This window comes from Muscardinus avellanarius (genome assembly GCF_963383645.1).
Source record: "Muscardinus avellanarius genome assembly, chromosome: 7".
NCBI classification, from domain to species: domain Eukaryota; kingdom Metazoa; phylum Chordata; class Mammalia; order Rodentia; family Gliridae; genus Muscardinus; species Muscardinus avellanarius.
Window position 1 is genome coordinate 20,605,033 of NC_137793.1, and position 19,470 is coordinate 20,624,502.

At 49.7% G+C, this 19,470-nt stretch overlaps 1 protein-coding gene across 2 annotated transcripts in view; it reads right to left on the bottom strand.

The window, feature by feature from the left end:
* The window catches only part of SLIT3 (slit guidance ligand 3), a gene marked incomplete at both ends in the record, with an annotated part of 608,792 nt that overhangs the window by 60,358 nt on the left and 528,964 nt on the right, over nucleotides 1-19,470 (bottom strand). For both annotated transcript variants that reach the window (XM_080699310.1, XM_080699309.1), the window contains 4 exons: nucleotides 11,122-11,254; nucleotides 13,349-13,512; nucleotides 14,654-14,797; nucleotides 15,512-15,655. In XM_080699310.1, coding sequence (XP_080555436.1) covers nucleotides 11,122-11,254; nucleotides 13,349-13,512; nucleotides 14,654-14,797; nucleotides 15,512-15,655 — 585 coding nt within the window. The remainder of the gene's footprint in view (nucleotides 1-11,121; nucleotides 11,255-13,348; nucleotides 13,513-14,653; nucleotides 14,798-15,511; nucleotides 15,656-19,470) is intronic.

Sequence of the window (19,470 nt, forward strand, 5' to 3'; positions counted from 1 at the left end):
GCTGCTATGAACATGGGTATGCATATGTTACTGTATTTCTCTGATTTCAAACCATGTAGACAAATACCCAGGAGTGGTATAGCCGGATCAAATGGTGGATCTATTCCCAGTTTTCTAAGGAATCTCCACACTGATCTCCATAGCGGCTGAACTACTTTGTACTCTCACTAACAGTATAAAAGAGTTCCTTTCCCCCCACATCCTCGCCAGCATTTGTTGTTACTTGATTTCTTTATGCTTGCCACTCTGATTGGGGTTGGATGAGCAAAATCATGTTTGCAAGAAGATGGAAAGACCTAGAGAACATTATGTTAAGTAAGATCAGCCAAGCACACAAATATGTTTCTCTAATATGCTCAAACTAGGGAGCATTAGGGATACCAGAGGGACTCCAGATAATGGAGGAGAAACCTCAGCAAAGCCAGAATGGAAAGATGGGAGAGGAAGAAAGCTGAGGTTGATTAATGAAGGAGCTACATCTGTGTGAAAATATAAATATAGCATTGTTGGGAGGGAGGGAAGGGAAATGGAGGGGGAGAGGGTACCAAGCACATTCTGAAAGTATGCCATTTTCAATATGTTCCACACAAATATAAAAAAAGAAAAAAATAAATAAATTATCTAGGAAAAAAACCCACACTGATTCAAAATGGATGTGGTGGCACATACCTATAATCCTAAGACTTGGGAGGCTGAGACAGGAGGATTGCAGGTTTGAAACCAGCCTCAAGAACTCAGTGAGGCCCCTCCCAGCAGCTTACTGAGATGCTGTTTCAAAATAAAAATAAAATTGGGCTGGGGGTGTATGTAGCTCAAAGGTAGACTATCGCTGGGTTCCATCCTCAGTATCACCAAAAAGCAAAAACAAAAAGAAAGAAAGAAGAAAAAAGAAGGAAGAAGGAAGGACTTTGATTTGATGTTGAGCATTTGCATTTGTACATTAAGAAAAGAGGGGGTATGTTTCTCTTACGGCAAGTCCTGTGATATGGCTCCCAGCAGGAGAACTACATGGCAAGATGTGACAGGGGTTCAGAAGAGGAGTACAGCCCACAGAAGGGGACTCCTCCCAGGCTGGCAAAGGCTGAGCCCAGACTTGCCTGGACCCCAGGGCCCTGCACTGACCTGCCCAGTGAGGCCGAGGCAACCTCGAGGTGTCAGTAGTTTAAGATGAAAGCAGGAGGGCTCATTGTGATTATATGTCATAAATGACAAAGGCTACTTCTACATAGGGAGGTTATCACTACCCTCCGGAGGGGATGCAGTTCATTCACTCCTACTCTTGCTATAAACCCTGTCCCCATGCCTCCTGTTGCTCTCAGGCTTATCAGACCTGCTCTGATCTCCTGGGTCATGTCCTTTGATAGAAAACCTTCACAGCTCCCCTTTCTACAACACTACAACACTCCTCAAGCAGCTGCTGCTATTCCTCTGTCCAGGGCCTGCCTTAAGCTCTATGGGGGCAGACCTAACATCTGTATTTTGCTAGCCTGGGGCTTCTCAGACTTTTTTTTTTTTTGTGGGTCTGGGGATGGAACCCAGGGGCATTTGACCTCCACGCTACACCCCTGCCCTATTTTTTATTCTTTCTTTTGAAACGGGGTTTCACTAAGTTGCAGAGGTCCTCATTAAGTAGCTGAGGCTGTCCGCAAACCACGATCCTCCAGTCTCAGCCTCCCGAATGCTGGGATTACAAGCGTGGACCACCACGCCCAGCTCTTCTCAAACTTTAAAGTGGCTGGGAATTGCCTGGGATCTTGCTAAGAAAGCAGATTCTGGTCCATTGGGTCTGAGCAAAGCCTGGAGAATTTGCACTTCTAGCCAACTCCCTAACAGTAGTGGGAACTGCAGATCTACAGACCTCATTTTGTGTTAAGAAAGAGCCTCTTTAAAAAGCAGGAGGTACATAAACACATGTATCAAAGTTAATCACCAAACAAGCATGGGATCGAGGAAGGGGGAGGGCATGGGATGGGGACTGGATGAGGGCTAATTGGATGATGTGTGCTTGTATATCCTCTCAAGTCTTATATTCCAATGTGATGTATGATTACAATGCACCAATAAAAATAAATTCAAAAAATTAAAAAAAAAAGCGCTAGCACACTGCCTGGTGTCCACAAGACCCACCTCAAAGGGATCAAGTAGAAATGGGTTGAAACAGGATATAGCCAACTTTGTCGATGACTGAACCAGGTTTAGCTTCAAGGACAAGCTGGAATGTGTCGTGGTTTTGATGACAACCACAGGACTCTTCCTATAGCTAGACGCTTGGGATCTTCATTGCACAGAATCCTGGGTGGAACCCAATAAGGGCTTAGGTTGCCGTGGCATATTGGATGATGTCCCTTTGGTCTTTTGTTCTTTGCTGTATGCCTGTTATATGCCAAAGCTATGAGAGATGCTGGGGAGAGGCAAGAATGAGCCAGATCCCATTTCAGCCTGTCAGGCTTGTTCGGCTGGCTATACACACACTTAGTTCTGCCCTCAGGATGAGAAGCTAAGAGAAACACATTCATTCATGTATTCATTTATTCAGGCCCAAGTATTTACTGAACTACTGCAATACTGTATATACTGGAGCAAAAGACAGTCGTGATGCCTGATTTGGCAATGAAAATTCTAACAGCTGAGAGAAAAAGAGTATGGAAGTAGGTAAACATAGACATAAAAAAGTTTACACTAGGCTGGGCGTGGTGGCGTATGCTTGTAATCCCCGCGCTTGGGGCAGAGACAGGAGGATTGCGCAGCTTTGAAGCTAGCCGTGCTGGCTTAAGAGACCCTGTTTCCAAAGAAAAAAACATAAAAATAGGTCTGGGAGTGTAGCCCGGAGGTAAAAGGGCTTCCAGGAACCCCAGTACCACACACACACACATACACAAAAGTTTACACTATAACTTGCAGTCTGTGCATTGGAGGGAAGACACAGCTGCTCTGGTCGGGGATCCCAGAGGGAATAACTGAAGAAAGAAGTTCTTAGGGAGGAGATTTAAGATAAGAATTGAGGACCAGGTACACTGGTGCACAATTATAATACCAATACTTGGGAGGCTGGGAGGCTGAGATAGGGGGATAACAGGTTTGAGGCAAGCCTCAGCAATATGATAAAACTGTCAGCAACTTGGCGAGAGCCTATTTCAAAATAATAATAAAAAGGGTTAGGGGTGTAGCTTAAAAGTGGAATGCCCTTGGGTTAAATTCCCAGCACTAAAACCAAACCAAACCAAAACAATAACAAAAACATAAGCCAGGTATCAATCCAAAAATTAAAAATATAGTGACTGAAATAAAGATTTTCCTAGATAGGACAATAGCAAATTCAAAGCTATGAAAGTAAAGACAGACCCATAAAAATTATTCAAACTGAGCTACAGCGGGAAAAATGTTCTTAAAACATGAATGAACACGCATGAGGTCCTGGGTTTAATACTCAGTACCCGCTTCCCCTTGCTGGAATATTTACAGGAGGCCCATGACAATGTGACCCTTGAGCTGAGTAACATCACCTCCCAGATGACCCAAGGACTAGGACAAGAGCAAAACCCCAACCAAACTTATAGGATCTTTCTGAGGTACAGTCCCAATGCTTTGGGATAGACTTTGGTTTGCTATCTCATCTAACCCTCTGGAGCTGGGGTGGAGGGCTGAGACTCAGAGAGGCAAATGGAGGCAGGATTGAGACTCCCAAGTATTGGACCTTAGAGTGTGAGAAGTTAGCTCTATCCAGTTCCACTTCTGCTTTTTGAGCTCCTCATCCTACCTTCAGCCATCACAGTTTTGTGCAAATGTACAGTCATCTCTCAGTATCTGCAGGGATGACCAGTATCTGGGACTCTACTGATACCAAACCAAGGGTACTAAAATTCCTCATATAAAATGGCACGGTATTGACGGATAGCTTACACACATATCCTTCTGTATACTTGAAATCATTGCTACATGACTTATAATACCCAATACAATGTAAATTCTATGCAAATAGTCATTAGAACACATTGTTTAGGAAAAAATGGCAAGAAGAAACTGTGTATGTTCAGGGCAGGTGCAATTTTTTCCAACTGCAGATGGTTGAATCTGAGGATGCAGAACCCTCAGATTTCCTCAGATATTCCTCAGGATGGATATGGAGAGCTGACTGTTCTACTATATATTTTCTCTTGACCCCATCAGAATGTATGCTCCATGAAGACAGGGGTATTTGACAGTTTTGCTTCTTGCTGTATCCCCTAGTACACAGCATAATGTTTAGCTCATAAGAGGGGCTCAACTATTTGTTGAATAAATAAATGCATGTGTAGGGCTACTCACAGGACCCTGGATTTAAAAATGTAAATAAACCTACAGTGATCTCAATGGCCTGTCTCAGATACTCTGGCCTATAGCACAAGCCATGCGCTGTAAATGCATGTGTTTGCTAAATAACTGAAGGAAAGCATAATGACCGCCGGAATTCAGGAATGCCAAGAGCATCCTGTAGAGGACAGGGAGGCTCAGGAGCCTGCAGGATGAGCAATGCCAAAGCTGCTTCTGCAGCTTCTGGGGCCCACATGGCCAATGGGCATGGTGCTCTGATCAGTGTCATGCCACTGTGGCCTCCTTCCCTATCTACAACCCTCAGTGGCTCCCACTGTTGTTAGAGAAGGGCCATACAATCCTGCCCAGATCTTCCAAGGTCTTTTGTGGTCTTTCTGGATCAGTCAGGGTTCTAGAGACATGGAACCCAATGAAAATACACAAACATACACACAAATATATGTCTGTCTTTCTCTCTCTCTCTCTCTCTACACACACACACACACACACACACACACACACACACACACACACACACATGAAGGATAGGATCGTTTTGGGCTAGGCTCTGGCACTAGGCTCCAACAGACTAGATTAAAAACTAAAATGGGATCACCCATGCTAATGTGCCACATCACCACACTAAAATTGCTCATATGACTTTCCAAGGAGAAATGAGAGAAAATAGTCAAGAGACATGACGAGCAAGTTCTCTTCGCTTTATTCTTTAAGAGAAGTGCTCTGCAGTAATCGGATGTCAAATAATCAGTTATCTTCCCATTGTTTTGTCTCCCTGCCTTATAGAGAAAGTAACTTTAAAGTGCTAAGTCTCTCTCTATCTTTCTATCTCTCTTTTTCTCTCTCTTTATTCTTTCTGTGGTGCTAGGGATGGAACCCAGGGGCATTCTGCCTCCGAGCTACACCTCCAGACCTATTTTTTATTCTTTTATTTTGAAACAGAGACTCACTGAGTTGCAAAGGGCCTCACTAAGTAGCTGAGGCTGTCTGCGAACTGCGATCCTCCAGTCTCAGCCTCCCGAATGCTGGGATTACAAGCGTGCACCACCATGCCTGGCTTATTTCTCTCTTTTTTAAAGGGAGGGTCTCACTAGTTGCTCAGGCTGGTCTTGAATTTTGGGCTCAAGTCATCCTCCTGCTTTAGCCTTCTGAGTTCTGGGATTATAGGCACTGCTACCATGTCTGACTTTTTGTCTTTTTTTCCTGCTCTTTTCAGCTCTCTCTGCCTATAAAGCTAACCTTTTCTCAGCCCACATGAACACTCATTCGATTTTATAAGATAGAGAAAGATAGATAAATAGAGAGAGAGAGAGAGAGAGAGAGAGAGAGAGAGAGAGAGAGAGAGAAATGGAAACCTTTGGACCCCACCAACACCTTCAACTGATTAGTCCTTCTTCCGTATTAGAGACTGTAATCTGTTACTTAATAAGTTCACTGGTGGCAGGTATTAATAAAATCTGCAAAATACATTCCGAGCAACATCTAGACCAAGTGTTTGAGTTGGGCACCACAGCCTTTCCAAGTTGACACACGCAGTGAACCATCAGGGGCCTATCTCTGTTCCTCTCATGTGGACTCCCCCTTAACTTGTGGTCCCACCTGCACCGGCTTTACCCTTTCTCAAACATCCTGAGCCCCTTTGGAGGGGTCAGGACTTTGCCTATACTATTCTGACTTCTCCTTCCTGCCTTGCTATATCATACAATGCTCAGATCTCAGCTCCCAAACAATCTCCCCCACATCAGCTCCCACACACACGAGTGACAGTACAGGGCCCCGTTTTCTTGGCAACGTTTAACACCCATAGTGACATCTCTGTGATTAATGTCGGCAGACCATATCAGCGTTGCTCACCACAGCATACCCATATGCTTCCGAGCAACAGTGTACTCAGGAAACATCATTATATGATGAAAACCCCAACTCCGCAGGTGCAGTGCATTTGGCACTGCAGGGCTGAGCAGGAGCTGCTCTCTGCCTAGAAGGCCCTGGTGGATCTAGCGCCGCAGCTCAGAAGCCGTAGAATCAAAAGGAACCACTTGAGAGATGCAGGCACGTTTGTGTGGAAAGGTCTCTTTGTAGGAGCCCTTGATGAAAACTCTGAACTCCAAAGTTACCTGTAGCTGCAGCCCAGGCCCCCGGGGACCGGTTCAGAAGCCTGCCCTCTTGCCCTGCCAGCCTCAGAACTGCCAGAGCATTTCTAGTAGGTCAACCTTCGCACTGACCTGCATTTAAACGCCCCAGTTTAGTTCCAGAACAAGCCCTCGAGGACACCTCTGCCTTGCCTGAAAATCCACACAGGTCCCCCGGAACTGATGCTCTCCCCATTCCTGGTTCAAGCTTTGCAGAGCTCACAGGTAAGTACAAAGAATTCAAGGACCAGCTGAATCATACTAGAGAAAGATGAAGCCACCTTCCAGGGGAGCCTACTCCAGGCCAGGATTTCCACCTGAGGCCCAGAGAGAAGAGGCTGGGCTCAGGAGACAGGCAGCTGAGGCTCCATGCTGGCTATCTAACCTATGACCTTGGGCAAGGTGCTTAGTCTCTCTGAACTTGCATCTGCTCAGCTGTAGAATGGGGCTTATAATAAACACTACCCTGATGGGGTTATGAAGATTAAATAATCACATCTCTGAGGATAGATCTTAGAGCCATGTCTGGCCAACCACTGTTCAACAAATTTCAAACACACAAACATACTCACACACACACACTCACATACCTCCACCCAATAATTCATATGATTATTAAAAGAAAGACTTGGATCCCTTGCTGTCTCTTCTTTATTCTTCATCCAGAATATTTCTAAAATGAGAACTGGATCATGCCACCTTTCTGCTTAAAATTCTTCCCTAAGCTGGGCGTGGTGGTGCACGCTTGCAATCCCAGCATTCAGGATTCTGAGACCGGAGGGTCACGGTTCATGGACAGCCTCAACTACTTAGTGAGGCCCTCTGCAACTCAGTGAGACCCGGTTTCAAAATAAAGAATAAAAAATAGGGCAAGGTGTATAATTCAGAGGTCAAATGCCCCTGGGTTCCACCTCCAGACCCGAAAAAAAAAAAAAAAAAAAATCTTCCCTGGCGAGCCAGGCGTGGTGGTGCATGCTTGTAATTCCAGCATTCAGGAGGCTGAGACTGGAGGACTGCAGTTCGTGGACCACCTCAGCTACTTAGTGAGGCCCTTTGCAATTTAGTGAGACCCTGCTTCAAAATAAAGAATAAAAAATAGGGCAAGAGGTGTAGCTCAGAGGTGGAATGCCCCTGGGTTCCATCCCCAGGTCCCCCGCCCCACACACAAAAATCTTCCCTGGCTCTCGCCTTTCTCCAGGGCCAGGGGTCAGCCTCAGCCCAGCCTGCAGAACTCACATGTCTTCTCCCGTGTTCAGCATGCACCTTCCTTTTGCACCCACTCCATCTGCTGCGCCACATCACTCCACGGTTCCCTGAGTAGAAAGTCTTTCCAACTTGAGGGTATTCCCCAAAGCACAGTGGGTGCTTAGAAAACATTACCCAAATGTTTCCTTCATTTTTGGGGGGAGTTTCTCCTCTCCCCCCTCTCTGAAATACCTAATCTCCTTGTGAGTTCTCTTACTGTCTTTCTCACCCTGTGAGCTTCTGGGGTGAAGCTGTACCCAGCTCCTGTTGTACTCCAATTCCCCACAAGGCTGCCTGAGGCAATCAACTTGATGACCACTTGAAATGATAAAGACAACCTCCTCAGCCCTCAGCATGTACTCGGGCCTCCACGGGCCCTCCAGTTGCCCTACAGAAGCTTCCTCCACTGATGCCATCTGCTAAAGACTCCTCTGGACCGGGGCCACGCCGAGACTCCTAAGTACTGCTGTACTCATAGTTGGTCCTTCCTTTATGGCTGAGTAAAATTCCACTGTGTACATATCCCATAGTTTTATAATCCATGCATCTGTTGATGGACATCTTGGCTGGTTCCATAGTTTGGCAATTGTGAATTGTGCAGCTATGAACATAGATACACATGCATGGTCCCTCCTCAAAGACAGAACTGACCCTGTTCAGCTGGCCTGAGGTTCACTACTGTCTCTCTCCCTGGGCCAGAGAAAGGCAGGGACGAAGAGTGGGCAGTGGCTCTCTTCAGTGCTCTGGGAACTGCTCATCATGGGGGTGCAGAAGGAAGAAGCCCATTCCTGGCAGCAGCTGGCATGGCTAGAGCAAGCCCAGCTGTCAGGATGGACCCAGCCAGGCCCCTGACAGGTACCCAACTTCCTTGGCAGAGGCCTGGCTGGCTTTCTCCCTGCTCAAAGGCAGATGGCAGTTTCTGAGAGGAAGCGTGGTATACACTGAACCCCACCGACAGGTTGGATCACCAGGTAGCACTCAGAGGAATCTGAGTCCGTGTCACATAGAGGAGTGGTTTAGTGACAGGGTGTCAGGTCAGACCTGACCTGGAGTTTGCACTCTGCTGCTTATTGGAAGAATAATTAAAAAAATATATATGACTTAGTCAGGCATGGTGGTATAAACCTGCAATCTCAGTATTCAGGAGGCTGAGACAGGAGGATCACAGGTTTGAGGTCAGCCTCAGCAACTGAGTGAGGCCCTCAGCAACTTAACCAGAACCTGTTTCAAAATAAAAAAAATAGCCATGCGTGGTGGCACATGCTTGTAATCCCCACGTTTGGGAGGCGGAGACAGGAGGATACCACAGGTTTGAAGTCAGCCGCACTGGCTTAAGAGACCCTGTTTCCAAATTAAAAATAAGTATAAAATAGGTCTTGGAGTATAGCCCAGAGGTAGAAGGGTTTCCAGGAACCCCAGTACCACACACAAAAAATAGGGCTGGGGGTCTAGCTTGGAGGTAGAATGCCTGGTGCCATCATCCATCCATCCATCCATCCATCCATCCATCCATCCATCCATATATCCATCCATCCATCCATATATCCATCCATCCATCCATCCATCCATCCATCCATCCATCCATCCATCCATCTATCCATCCATCCATCCATATATCCATCCATCCATCCATATATCCATCCATCCATCCATCCATCCATCCACCCATCCATCCACCCATCCATCCACCCATATATCCATCCATATATCCATCCATATATCCATCCATCCATCCATCCATCCATCCATCCATCCATCCATCCACAATTCAACCAGGTACAGGAAGACAAATACTGCACTCATCTCTTGATGTGGATCTTCAAAGGCACGGCATCGGCCCAGATCCATGGAAGACATGGGGTTCTTAGTGACTGTCACAGCTTCCTCCCTTCTCTTGGGCTGGCAGCCCTGGTTGCAGTCTCCTTGAGCACCAGGAGTCAGAAGCCATACTCTCGGCCCCAGATGCTGTTGTGTGATAGACTGGCAGCTCAGGTCCTGCCCTGGCAGGGAGGTGAGGGAAGTGCCCTGGGCAGTCTGGGCTGTACCCTCTTCTTCCATCTGAGGGTGTGCACTGAGCTGGCCTGGGGTAGGGAGCCCTGCGGCCCTGGGAGGAGTTTGGAGAGGAGCATGTGAGGTGTAGAGCGGTGTGCGAGCTGCCTCCACATCACGTCCCAGCTCTGCCCGCTCTCACACTGTGCAGCAGCCTCCGCTTGACGTTTCTCCCTCCTGGAGGCCTGCTCGTCAGCCTCCTGGGCACGGCTCCAGGGCCTCATCCCCAGGGAAGCCTCTCTGAGCTTGATCAACCTCTCCCATTCGCTCCATTAGCATGTCCGACTAACTTGCACCTTTTTTTTAAGTATTGAAGATTGAACCCCGGGGCATTCTACCTCTGAGCTACACCTCAGCTTTTCATTGTTGCTAAAACTTGGTCTCACTAGGTTGCTGAGAAGCTTGCTGAATTGCTGAGGCTGGCCTCAATCCTGCAAACCTCCTGTCTCAGTCTCTCAAGTACTGGGATTACAGGGGTGTGGCACTTTTTCATAGCACTTTTCCTAGCTGTCACCAGTGTCTACCTTCAGAGCAGACGGAGCAATGTCTACCTTTCCCAGTAAACCATGAGTCCTGTGAATGCACGGAATTGGGGTCATGATTTTGCTCGCCATGGTCTCTCCAGGGTTTGCAGAGGGCCTGCCACGTGGATCTACGTGTGCTGGACCAAGGCATGGACCAGAGCACGCACACACGCAGCTGGGGCTGGTGGCGCCAGTGTGTGCTGCTCACCTGGCCCAGCTGCACTGGTCCGTGCACCATAGAGGGCAGCCCCCTGCTGTGGGTTTGCACCTCTTCCATCTCTTGGGACTTTGTGGGGCAGAAATAAGGTTCTCTGCCCAGTACTAAGATCCTTCCAGGAAAAGAAGAGTACCTTTTTCATTTAACTGGGAGCTTCTGGCACAGAAATAAAGATGTAAGATGTGACAAGTCAGGGCATGGGATGGGTAACAAAATTCATTCTCTGAGGATGAACAGGACTGAGTCCCATCAAATGGAGCCGTGTGCTTGGTAGAGTAGCTGAGGTGGAATAGGATTATGTTTGTAAAGTGCTTTGGAAGCCATGGCGTGCACGCAATGGGGCTCTCGCGATCCCACGCGGTTGCTGGAATCACACATGGAGACTGGTGAGAAAGGAGGAAGGCAGAGGCCTTGGGAAAATGGGGCACTGACCCTCTCACACATGTGCGGGAGCGTCTTTAGGGACAGCAGGCTCCGGCACTCCTCCCCAGCCAGCAGAGGCACCGGGAGCTGGGCTTCAGAGTCTCTTTCACAGCCTATGGCTATTGTCTTGGGGAAGCTCTACTGCCATCTTGCTGGGTTCCACTCAAGTAGAACATCCTCAAGACACAGGGCAAGTGTTACGGGCATGGGGTAGGGTACTTACAGCTCAGTCACATCCTTGGGCATGCCCTTGGGGAGGGCGCGGAGCCCTCGGTTGCTGCACCGCACCACTGTGTCCAGGCAGGTGCACTGCTCCGGGCAGCGTGGGCTCAGTTGGCAGCTGCTCTCCTCATTGCCTGCGAAGACACAGGTGAGTGTGAAGAAGGGGCCTGCTAGGCGGAGCCGGGAGCAAGACCCAGAAGCCCCCAAGCCATCCTCAGCCAGGGCAACTACCTGCTGTTCCTGCTGAGCCCAGGGCCAGGGTGAAGTCAGAGCTGACCCTATCCCTGGTTGGAGGAAGGCTGAATTTGACCCAAAATGAAGACCATCAAGGATGCTAAATGGGACTTGACTAACCAGAGCCATATTCAGGAAGGGTCATTGCCAACCAGATCAGGAACAAGCCCAGTGGGCTGTCAGGGTGGCCTCAGAGACCTGTCTTTCTCCTCCTTCTTTCTGTTCTTTTTTTTTCTCTCCCACCACTACGCCATCCCCCAGTAGGGGTGAGTATGTCCCCAGCCCTCTTTATACTGTAGCCTCAGTTAATCTGCAAGGGAGTTGGTTAGACTAACGTATCCTGACTTATCTGACTCATCCTTAGATAGCCCCAAATTAGTCAAAGAGAGAACTGTGCTGGCTTGAATTTATATAAACAAATATGCCCTCTGAGATCCGAAGACCCAGAGCCTCAGATCTTCCTGTGCCCCCAGCCAGTGACAGGACGTGTGTGTGTGTGTGTGTGTGTGTGTGTGTGTGTGTGTGTGTGGTACTAGGGGCGAAGCCAGGGGCATTTTACCTCTGAGTTACATCCCCAGTCCTATTTTGTTTATTTATTTTAATCTATTTTTGAGGTAATGGGGACTGAACCAAGGGGCATTTTAACTCTGAGATATACCTCTACCCCTTCCTTCCTTCCTTCCTTCCTTCCTTCCTTCCTTCCTTCCTTCCTTCTTTCTTACTACTGAGGATGGAACCCAGGGCCTTCTACCTATGGCTACACTCCCAGGCCTATTTTTTTTTTTTTTTTTTTTTGGTGGTACTGGGGTTCCTGGAAGCCCTTCTACCTCCGGGCTACATTCCCAGACCTATTTTATATTTTTGAAACAGGGTCTCTTACGCCAGCGCGGCTGGCTTCGAACCTGCGTGATCCTCCTGTCTCCACCTCCCAAGCGCGGGGATCACAAGTGTGTGCCACCACGCCTGGCTCCCAGGCCTATTTTATATTTTATTTGGAAACGGCGTCTTTTAAGCCAGCTGAGGCTGGCTTCGAACATGCGCGATCCTCCTGTCTCAGCCTCCCAAGCATGTGGATTACAAGCTGTGCCACCACGCCTGGCTCTTCTATTCTTTATTTTGAAGTAGGGTCTCACTAAGTTGCGGAACACCTCACTAAATACCTGAGGGTGGCTGTGAATCTGTGATCCTCCTGTTTCAGCCTCCCAGATATTTGGATTACAAGTATGTGCCGTCATACCTGGCTTTACTATTTTTTTTTTTTTGTTGTTGTTGTTGAAACAGGGTCTCACTAAGTTGCTGAGAGCCTTGGTAAATTGCTGAGGCTGGCCTTGAACCTGCGATCCACCTGTCTCAGCCTCCCAAGTACTGGGATTACAGGTGTGTACCACCACGCCTGGCAACAGGAAGTCTGTTTCTCATAAGCACGTGGTTCCTGGGGTCTCACATGTAAAGTTGTGAAGGTGTGTACAGTACAAGAGGGTCATATCATCTAAGGGGCACCAACCTCAGAGGACATGGCAGATTACTCTATCTGGTGCAACCATGTTCTTGCAGATGGCTGTGGCTTTTTATAGGGCATCAGTATCTTCTTGTCATGAAATATGTGATGATGGATTCTTTTTTACGGCACTAGGGATGAAACCCTGGGACATTATACCTCCAAGCTCCACCCTTAGCCCTAATATTTTAGTCTTTTTATTTTTTTGAAACAGGGTCTCACTGAGTTATGAAGGGCCTTGCTAAATAGCTGAGGCTGTCCGTGAACTGCAATCCTCCAGTCTCTGCCTCCCGGATGCTAGGGTTACAAGCATGCACCACCCTGACCAGTGATGATCGAGTTCTGATTGATGGAAGAAGCACCTTGTCTTAATTTGCACGAGAAGCCCTGCAGGCAGGGGGCGGAGCCGCAGAATGAGCCAGATCTCCTGCGGTGTGCCTGGCTTTCGGGCTCCCTCCTTGGCCGCCCCTCTCCTCTCCCATCCCAGCATCCTCACCTTCACAGGTGAAGTCCTGGATGGCCACGTCCTGAATGGGGATCTCCTTGAGGAAGAAGGGCTTCTGGCACCTGGGGTTCCCGCTGACGACCCTCCTCTTCCTCAGCCACTTGCCCAGCCAGGCCAGGTGGCAGTTGCAGTTGAAGGGGTTAGACAGGAGGTTTCTGAGGGAGGAAAGGGTCTCTCTGAGGGGCGGCCCCCCCTTCTCCTGCAGCCCTGCTCTCCAGACGAGACTGGTAGGGGGACTGCAGACCCCGTCCTAAGGCCAGAAGCAGGCTTTACGGGGGCCCTGCTGCTGGCTCCACTGAGAACAGAACTGTGGCCTCAGCAGCTGCCGCCCTTGACCAGCTTACACTAGCTGCCTCCTGCCCAGGGCATCACCTCCACATCCTGCAGAGCTCAGCTCAGCTTGCCCACTTCCTGGCTGGGAGTCCTCCTGGTCTCATCTGAAGCGGGCAGTGTGGCCCTGGGCCGTTCTCCCTCCCCTCAGCATTCCCTCCAGGGCAGCAGTCTGTGCTAGTGACTGGGTTCTGTGCCTGTCTAATATCTGCCTGACACTTGAATTCTTTTTTATTTTTTTCCAGTACTGGGGATGGAGCCTGGGGTCATTCTACCTCTGAGCTATACCTCCAGCCCTGCTTAATTTTGTATTTTGTATTTTTTTGGTAGTACTGGAGGGTGGAACCTAGGGGTTTTTCTACCTCTGGGTTATACTCCCAGAACTATTTTATATTTTATTTGGAAACAGGGTCTCACTAAGTTGCTGAGAGCCTTACTAAGTAGCTGAGGCTGGCTTTGAACCTGTACGATCCTCCTGTCTCAGCCTCCCAAGCCCTGGGATTACAAGCGTGTGCCACCATGCCCGGCTTTTATTTTTATTTTGAAACTGAATCTCTCTAAATTATGGAGGGTCTTGCTAAGTTGTTGAGGCTGGCCTCCAACCTGCAGTCTTCCTGTGTCAGCCTCCCAAATAAATACTGGGATTGCAAGCGTGCACCAACATGCCTACCCCCTACTTTCTTCAACAAGCTAATCTTCCAGAAAAAGTCACTAGTGTTTCTGAACCAAGGCTAAGTTGGGTCTTCACAGCACTGTGGGCCTCCCGCCTTCAGCAGTTCACTCTGCTGTGAGCTCCAGCAAGGAGGAGTCTGCTCTGAGTACCTTCATGGTGACCAACCCATATGAGGAACCTGGCAATTGCTGATTAAGTAGAGAGATGGCCAGGTGACCTTGGCCACAGATAGCAGGGATGGGGGTTGGAGAGATGCATGGAGGGGAGCACAGAGGGCATGGGAGGCGACTTACATGGTAGACAGGGAGACCAGTGTGGTAAAGGCTCCGGGGGTGATGGTGGTGATCCGGTTGTCGTAGAGGGACAGCAGCCTCACGGAAGTCAGGCCGGCGAAGGTGTCGTTGCTCACACAGCTGATCAAGTTGCTTCTTAGCATCCTGAGGGTGAGGGGCGGAGAAGGCAGCCCGGGCTCTATGCGTCCCTTCCGTGACTGTGACTCCGCATCCTGGTGTTCAGCTGCGTGACTAGGTGGGACCCTCGGCCCACTCCCCAGCCCGGCCCACTGTGTTGCCCGGCTTGTCCTGGATCTTCCCTGGGCCAAGGTAAATGTGTGTGCACATTCCTGTGTGTGCATGCTTGACTTACTGCAGAAGCAGGAGCTGTGTAACTGCAGGCGTGTAACTGCGTGCGTGTGCCTATTTCTGTGTGCATGTCTCTTTATAAATAGGAGAGAAAGAACAACCAAGAATTCCCTGTCCCTGTGGGCTTTGTGTGTGTATATGTGCTTGTGTGTACATGCTTATCTGTGGATGTGTTTCTGTGCCCAGTGCACATGTGTGTGCATAAATACCATCTGTAGAAACACATATATGTCTATGTGGATGCCTCTTTCGACATATTTCTGGTATAAATGTACACATGTGTATACATCACAGTGAGTGATTATTAGTGGGCGTGTGTCTCAGGGTGCTTGGCTTGCAATTTCCTTCCCTTTAAAGACTGGGAAGTAGCCATTGTCCTCGTTCTGCTCAGGCAGGGTCACCGTGGCCAGGACAGCTCTTGGGTCGGGTTGCTGCCCGCCAGCCCCCATGCTGCTTCACCAAGGGCCCTGCCCTCCCTCTCCCTGGGCTGTGGCCAGTCCCCACACTCACAGGGTCTTCAGGCCACCGAGACCCCGGAACATGCGCCCGTGCACCGTCTCCAGCTGGTTCCCCGTCAGCATCAGCTCCTGCACGCCGGCCGCCCCGTCGAAGGCGCCCTCGCGCACCTCCTTGATTCTGTTGTTGCTCAGGTTTCTAGGAGAGGACAGGACAGAGGAGAAGGCAGGGGGCAGAGAGTCAGGACACAGGCAGGGATACCACACCCGCAGGCCGCTGGGGCCCCTCAGGCCCCTGGCCTGAGCGCTGGGAGGTGGGGAGTCTCTTTTAGACCCTGCCATTCGGTCCTCAGCACCTGTGCCCCAGAGGAGAGGGCCCTAGCCACACACAGGGTCACCTGGTGAAACAGACTACTTGGGAGTTAAAGTTTTTTTTTTTGTGTAAAGGTCTTTTCTTTTTTTGTGTGTGGTGCTGAGCAAGGAACCCAAAGGCCTTTTACCTCTGGGCTACACTCCCAGACTTATTTTTTTTTTTTTTTTGAGACAGGGTCTCACTAAATTGCTGAGAGCCTCACTAAGTAGCTGAGGCTGGCTTCGAACCTGTGCCATCCTCCTGTCTCAGCCTCCCAACTGAGTACCGGGATTACAAGTATGTGCTACCACGCCCGGCTTAAAGGTCTATTCAATGCCCCAGGGGCCTGGAAGACTTAAGATAGTGATTCTCAAACTTCCTTTCTTCCCCAGATATATTCCCTAAGCAGTGATTCTCAAGAGGAGGGTGGAGACAAATATAAAATATGTCTCCCTTCCTTGGGAGTGAAACATATCACCCTTCTATCTCTCTCTCCAGAAACCCCGACACAAATGGACGTGTGCTAGCCACTGCGTTGTCTAGTTCTTTTTATATGCGACCACAAGAGAGAGGTAACCATCATAATCACACCAAAACCTCCAAACGACGCCCATCAGACAGATAGCACTACCGCCCCACTTCAGAGGTGAGGCGACCGAGGTTCAGAGAGAGCATGTGACCCGTCCCAGTCCTGCGGCTGAGAGACCTGGGATTGGAGGCCACTCTTCCTGGCATTTAGAGGGCTCTTGTTGGAGCTTCAGTGGCGCAACCAGCGTGCAGTACTTATGAGAGCTTGTTCACCGCTTTTATAAGTGAATATTTCTAGCTGGCTGTGGTGGCGCACGCTTATAATCCCAGCATTCGGGAGGCTGAGACTGGAGGATCACGGTTCAATGACAGCCTCAACTACTTAGTGAGGCTCTCTGCAACTTAGTGAGACCCAGTTTCAAAACTAAAATACAAAATAGGGAAGGAGGTGTAGCTTGGAGGTCAAATGCCACTGGGTTCCATCCCCAGACCCACAAAAAAAAGGGGGGAAAAAGTGAATATTTCTTCAGTACCATGAGGACTCACCCCCTCCTAACGCTTGCTTTGCAGAATCCAGGATTTGGGGAGAGGGTGTTTTTTAAAATCATGCTCGGTCCTATCAAGCACTCAGTGCTGCCGTTTCTGATTGTGACCTGAGGTTGCAGGCTTCCCCAATGTGTGGGGACACAGGCAGATCCTGCGGAGCCACGAGCGCTTCAGGCCCCCATGCTCCCCTGATGGTGGGGGCAGGGGACCTCCAGGGGCCACCCAGATGTCCAGGCCTGAGGCCTTTGCTGGCCAGATGCACAGAATGGGGCATGAAGTTGTTTGCACAAGCTGAGGTTGGAGTCCTGCCTCCCGGTGCCCAGCAGCGCCTGGCAGAGGGCCATTCTTCTACAAACAGGCAGCCTGGAACTCACTGGTGCTGAATGGCTTAGGAGCACAGGCTCACAGACACACATCAGGTGACCCATCTGGCTGCTGGGGACATGGAGGCTGAGAGGAGAGACCATTCTAGGTCACAGGGCGTCAGAAGGGACACGGGATCCCCTGAGTCCAATCCTCTGTGAACTATCTGGGCTGATGGCAGTGACCCAGGGGTGAAGCCCCACTTAGGGCCTGCCTTGGTGCCCGAGGGCTCAACACAGCCTCGTTCCCCTTTCCCAAGGGCTGAGGGCTGCTGTAGAGGGCCTGCGGGACCCTGTGCAGGGAACATCCTCAGCACCTCTCTAAAGTTATCTGTCCCTCTCCTGTTCCTGGTCTCCACCTCTCCTTCTTATTCTGCCAAGAAAACAGGGCCAGCACTCCCCAGAAACCCCCTCCTCAGGCCTGAGAGTCAGGGGACCCCTGAGTGGGCCCACTCCCAGAGATAAACCTACACTTAACTGCTTTTCCTAACAATCCTGGGAGCCCTGGTTCAGGATAACCTTGGACGAAGGTAACTGGGGAGACTGCAGATTACCCCTGAATTAGATGCGGGGGATGGATACAGGCCCTCCCAGCAGCCGTAACTCAGCGTGTGCTAGAGGGCCAGGGTCTAGCTCTGGGGAGCGGAGGGCTGCTTAGGGATTAAAGTACCCGAAGATGAGTTAAAGCAGCTATGAAGTGGAAGGGTTTCCATTTCCTGACATCTGTTTCTTTAAACGAGCAAAATTAACATCACATTACTGTAAGGTTTGTGAATTATATTTCCTCAGGCTGGGGAGAATGAGAAACAGAAGGAGAGTCCAAAAGTGGGGTGGGGGATAGAATTTTCCAGAAGAGCCGGCTATTGCGTGCGCTCTCTCTCTCTCTCTCTCTCTCTCTCTCTCTCTCTCTCTCCCTCCCTCTCTCTCTCTCTCTCTCTCTCTCTCTCTCTCTCTCTCTCTCTCTCTCTCTCTCCATCCATCAAAGCGCCGCTTGCCCTTGTGGGCTGTGGCAGGAGCTGCGGGACAGAGAGTGCTGCCTGGGCGAACATTCCAGAAACAAAATGAGTGCCCCAGGGTTTTGCAAGAGCTTGACATATTCCCAGAGCTGGGTCTTCCTGAAGATACTCCAGATTCCAAGAAATCAACAAATGCAAACCAGGGTCACTGGGGACCTGCTGCCATCTTTGTTGCCACAGACCTACCTGAAAGGAACTGGTTTCCTCAGGGTTTTGACTCTGAGGACAGGGGCTTAAGTCCGAGAGGGCCCAGCGCTGGCAACCTTCCCCGGCTCCGGAGGCATTCCCAAGGTCTCAGCACACTGTCTCACCAGCTGCTGGGTGCACCTTTCAGACCCTATCCTTGTTCTGCGCGAGAAACCAGGCTGGTGGATTCTCCAGCAGCCTTGGAAAGCCTGTGTCCAGTACGGCAAGCTGGCCTCCCTGGGGCCATGTCTTTCCAGAGCTGTAGAGTGGCCCATAAACTCTGGAGACAGGGAAGGAGCTGTGATCCTGTTTCAAGCCCAGTCCCAGAGAGAAAAGAGGTGGGGAAAGTTAGGTGGATCTTTCTGGAAAATGAGGACACTGGGTCAAGGTCGAGTTCATGCTCTGGTGCCCTGTCAGGACCAGGAGGTTCTGTCCACCTTCGAATGGGTTTGTCCCTCCCTTGGAGGTGGGTATTCCATTTTAAACTAGGTCTGGTAGCAGGTCCACAGGGCCCAGGCGTGTGACCTGGTGGCCAGAAGCAGCCCAGGTGGGGATGGAGGTGACCAGGAAGCACTTGTCCCAGCTAAGAGGCATCTGCTTCTAAGCTTAGTTCGGCCCAGCCAGATCCATTTGGGAATGTGGGACCATTCTGCCAGGTTACTAGATGTTCCAGAAGATACCAGAAACCCAAACTTTTTGCATTCTGTGAAAATTCCTATTTTTTATTTTTCGGTACTGGGGATGGAACCCAGGGGCATTCTACCTCCGAGCAACACCCCCAGCACTACTTTTTATTCTTTATTTTGAAACAGACTTTCACTAAGTTGCAAAAGGCCTCACTAAGTAGCTGAGGCTGTCTGTGAAACACATCCTCCTGTCTCAGCCTCCCAAATGCTGGGATTACAAGCATGCGTCACCATGCCAGGCTAAAATTCCTGGTTTTTAAAAGGGGACAACAAATTTTTATTTAAAACACAGCCATTGCCACCAAATATGCCCACGTGATGTGATTCTGGCCGGAGGA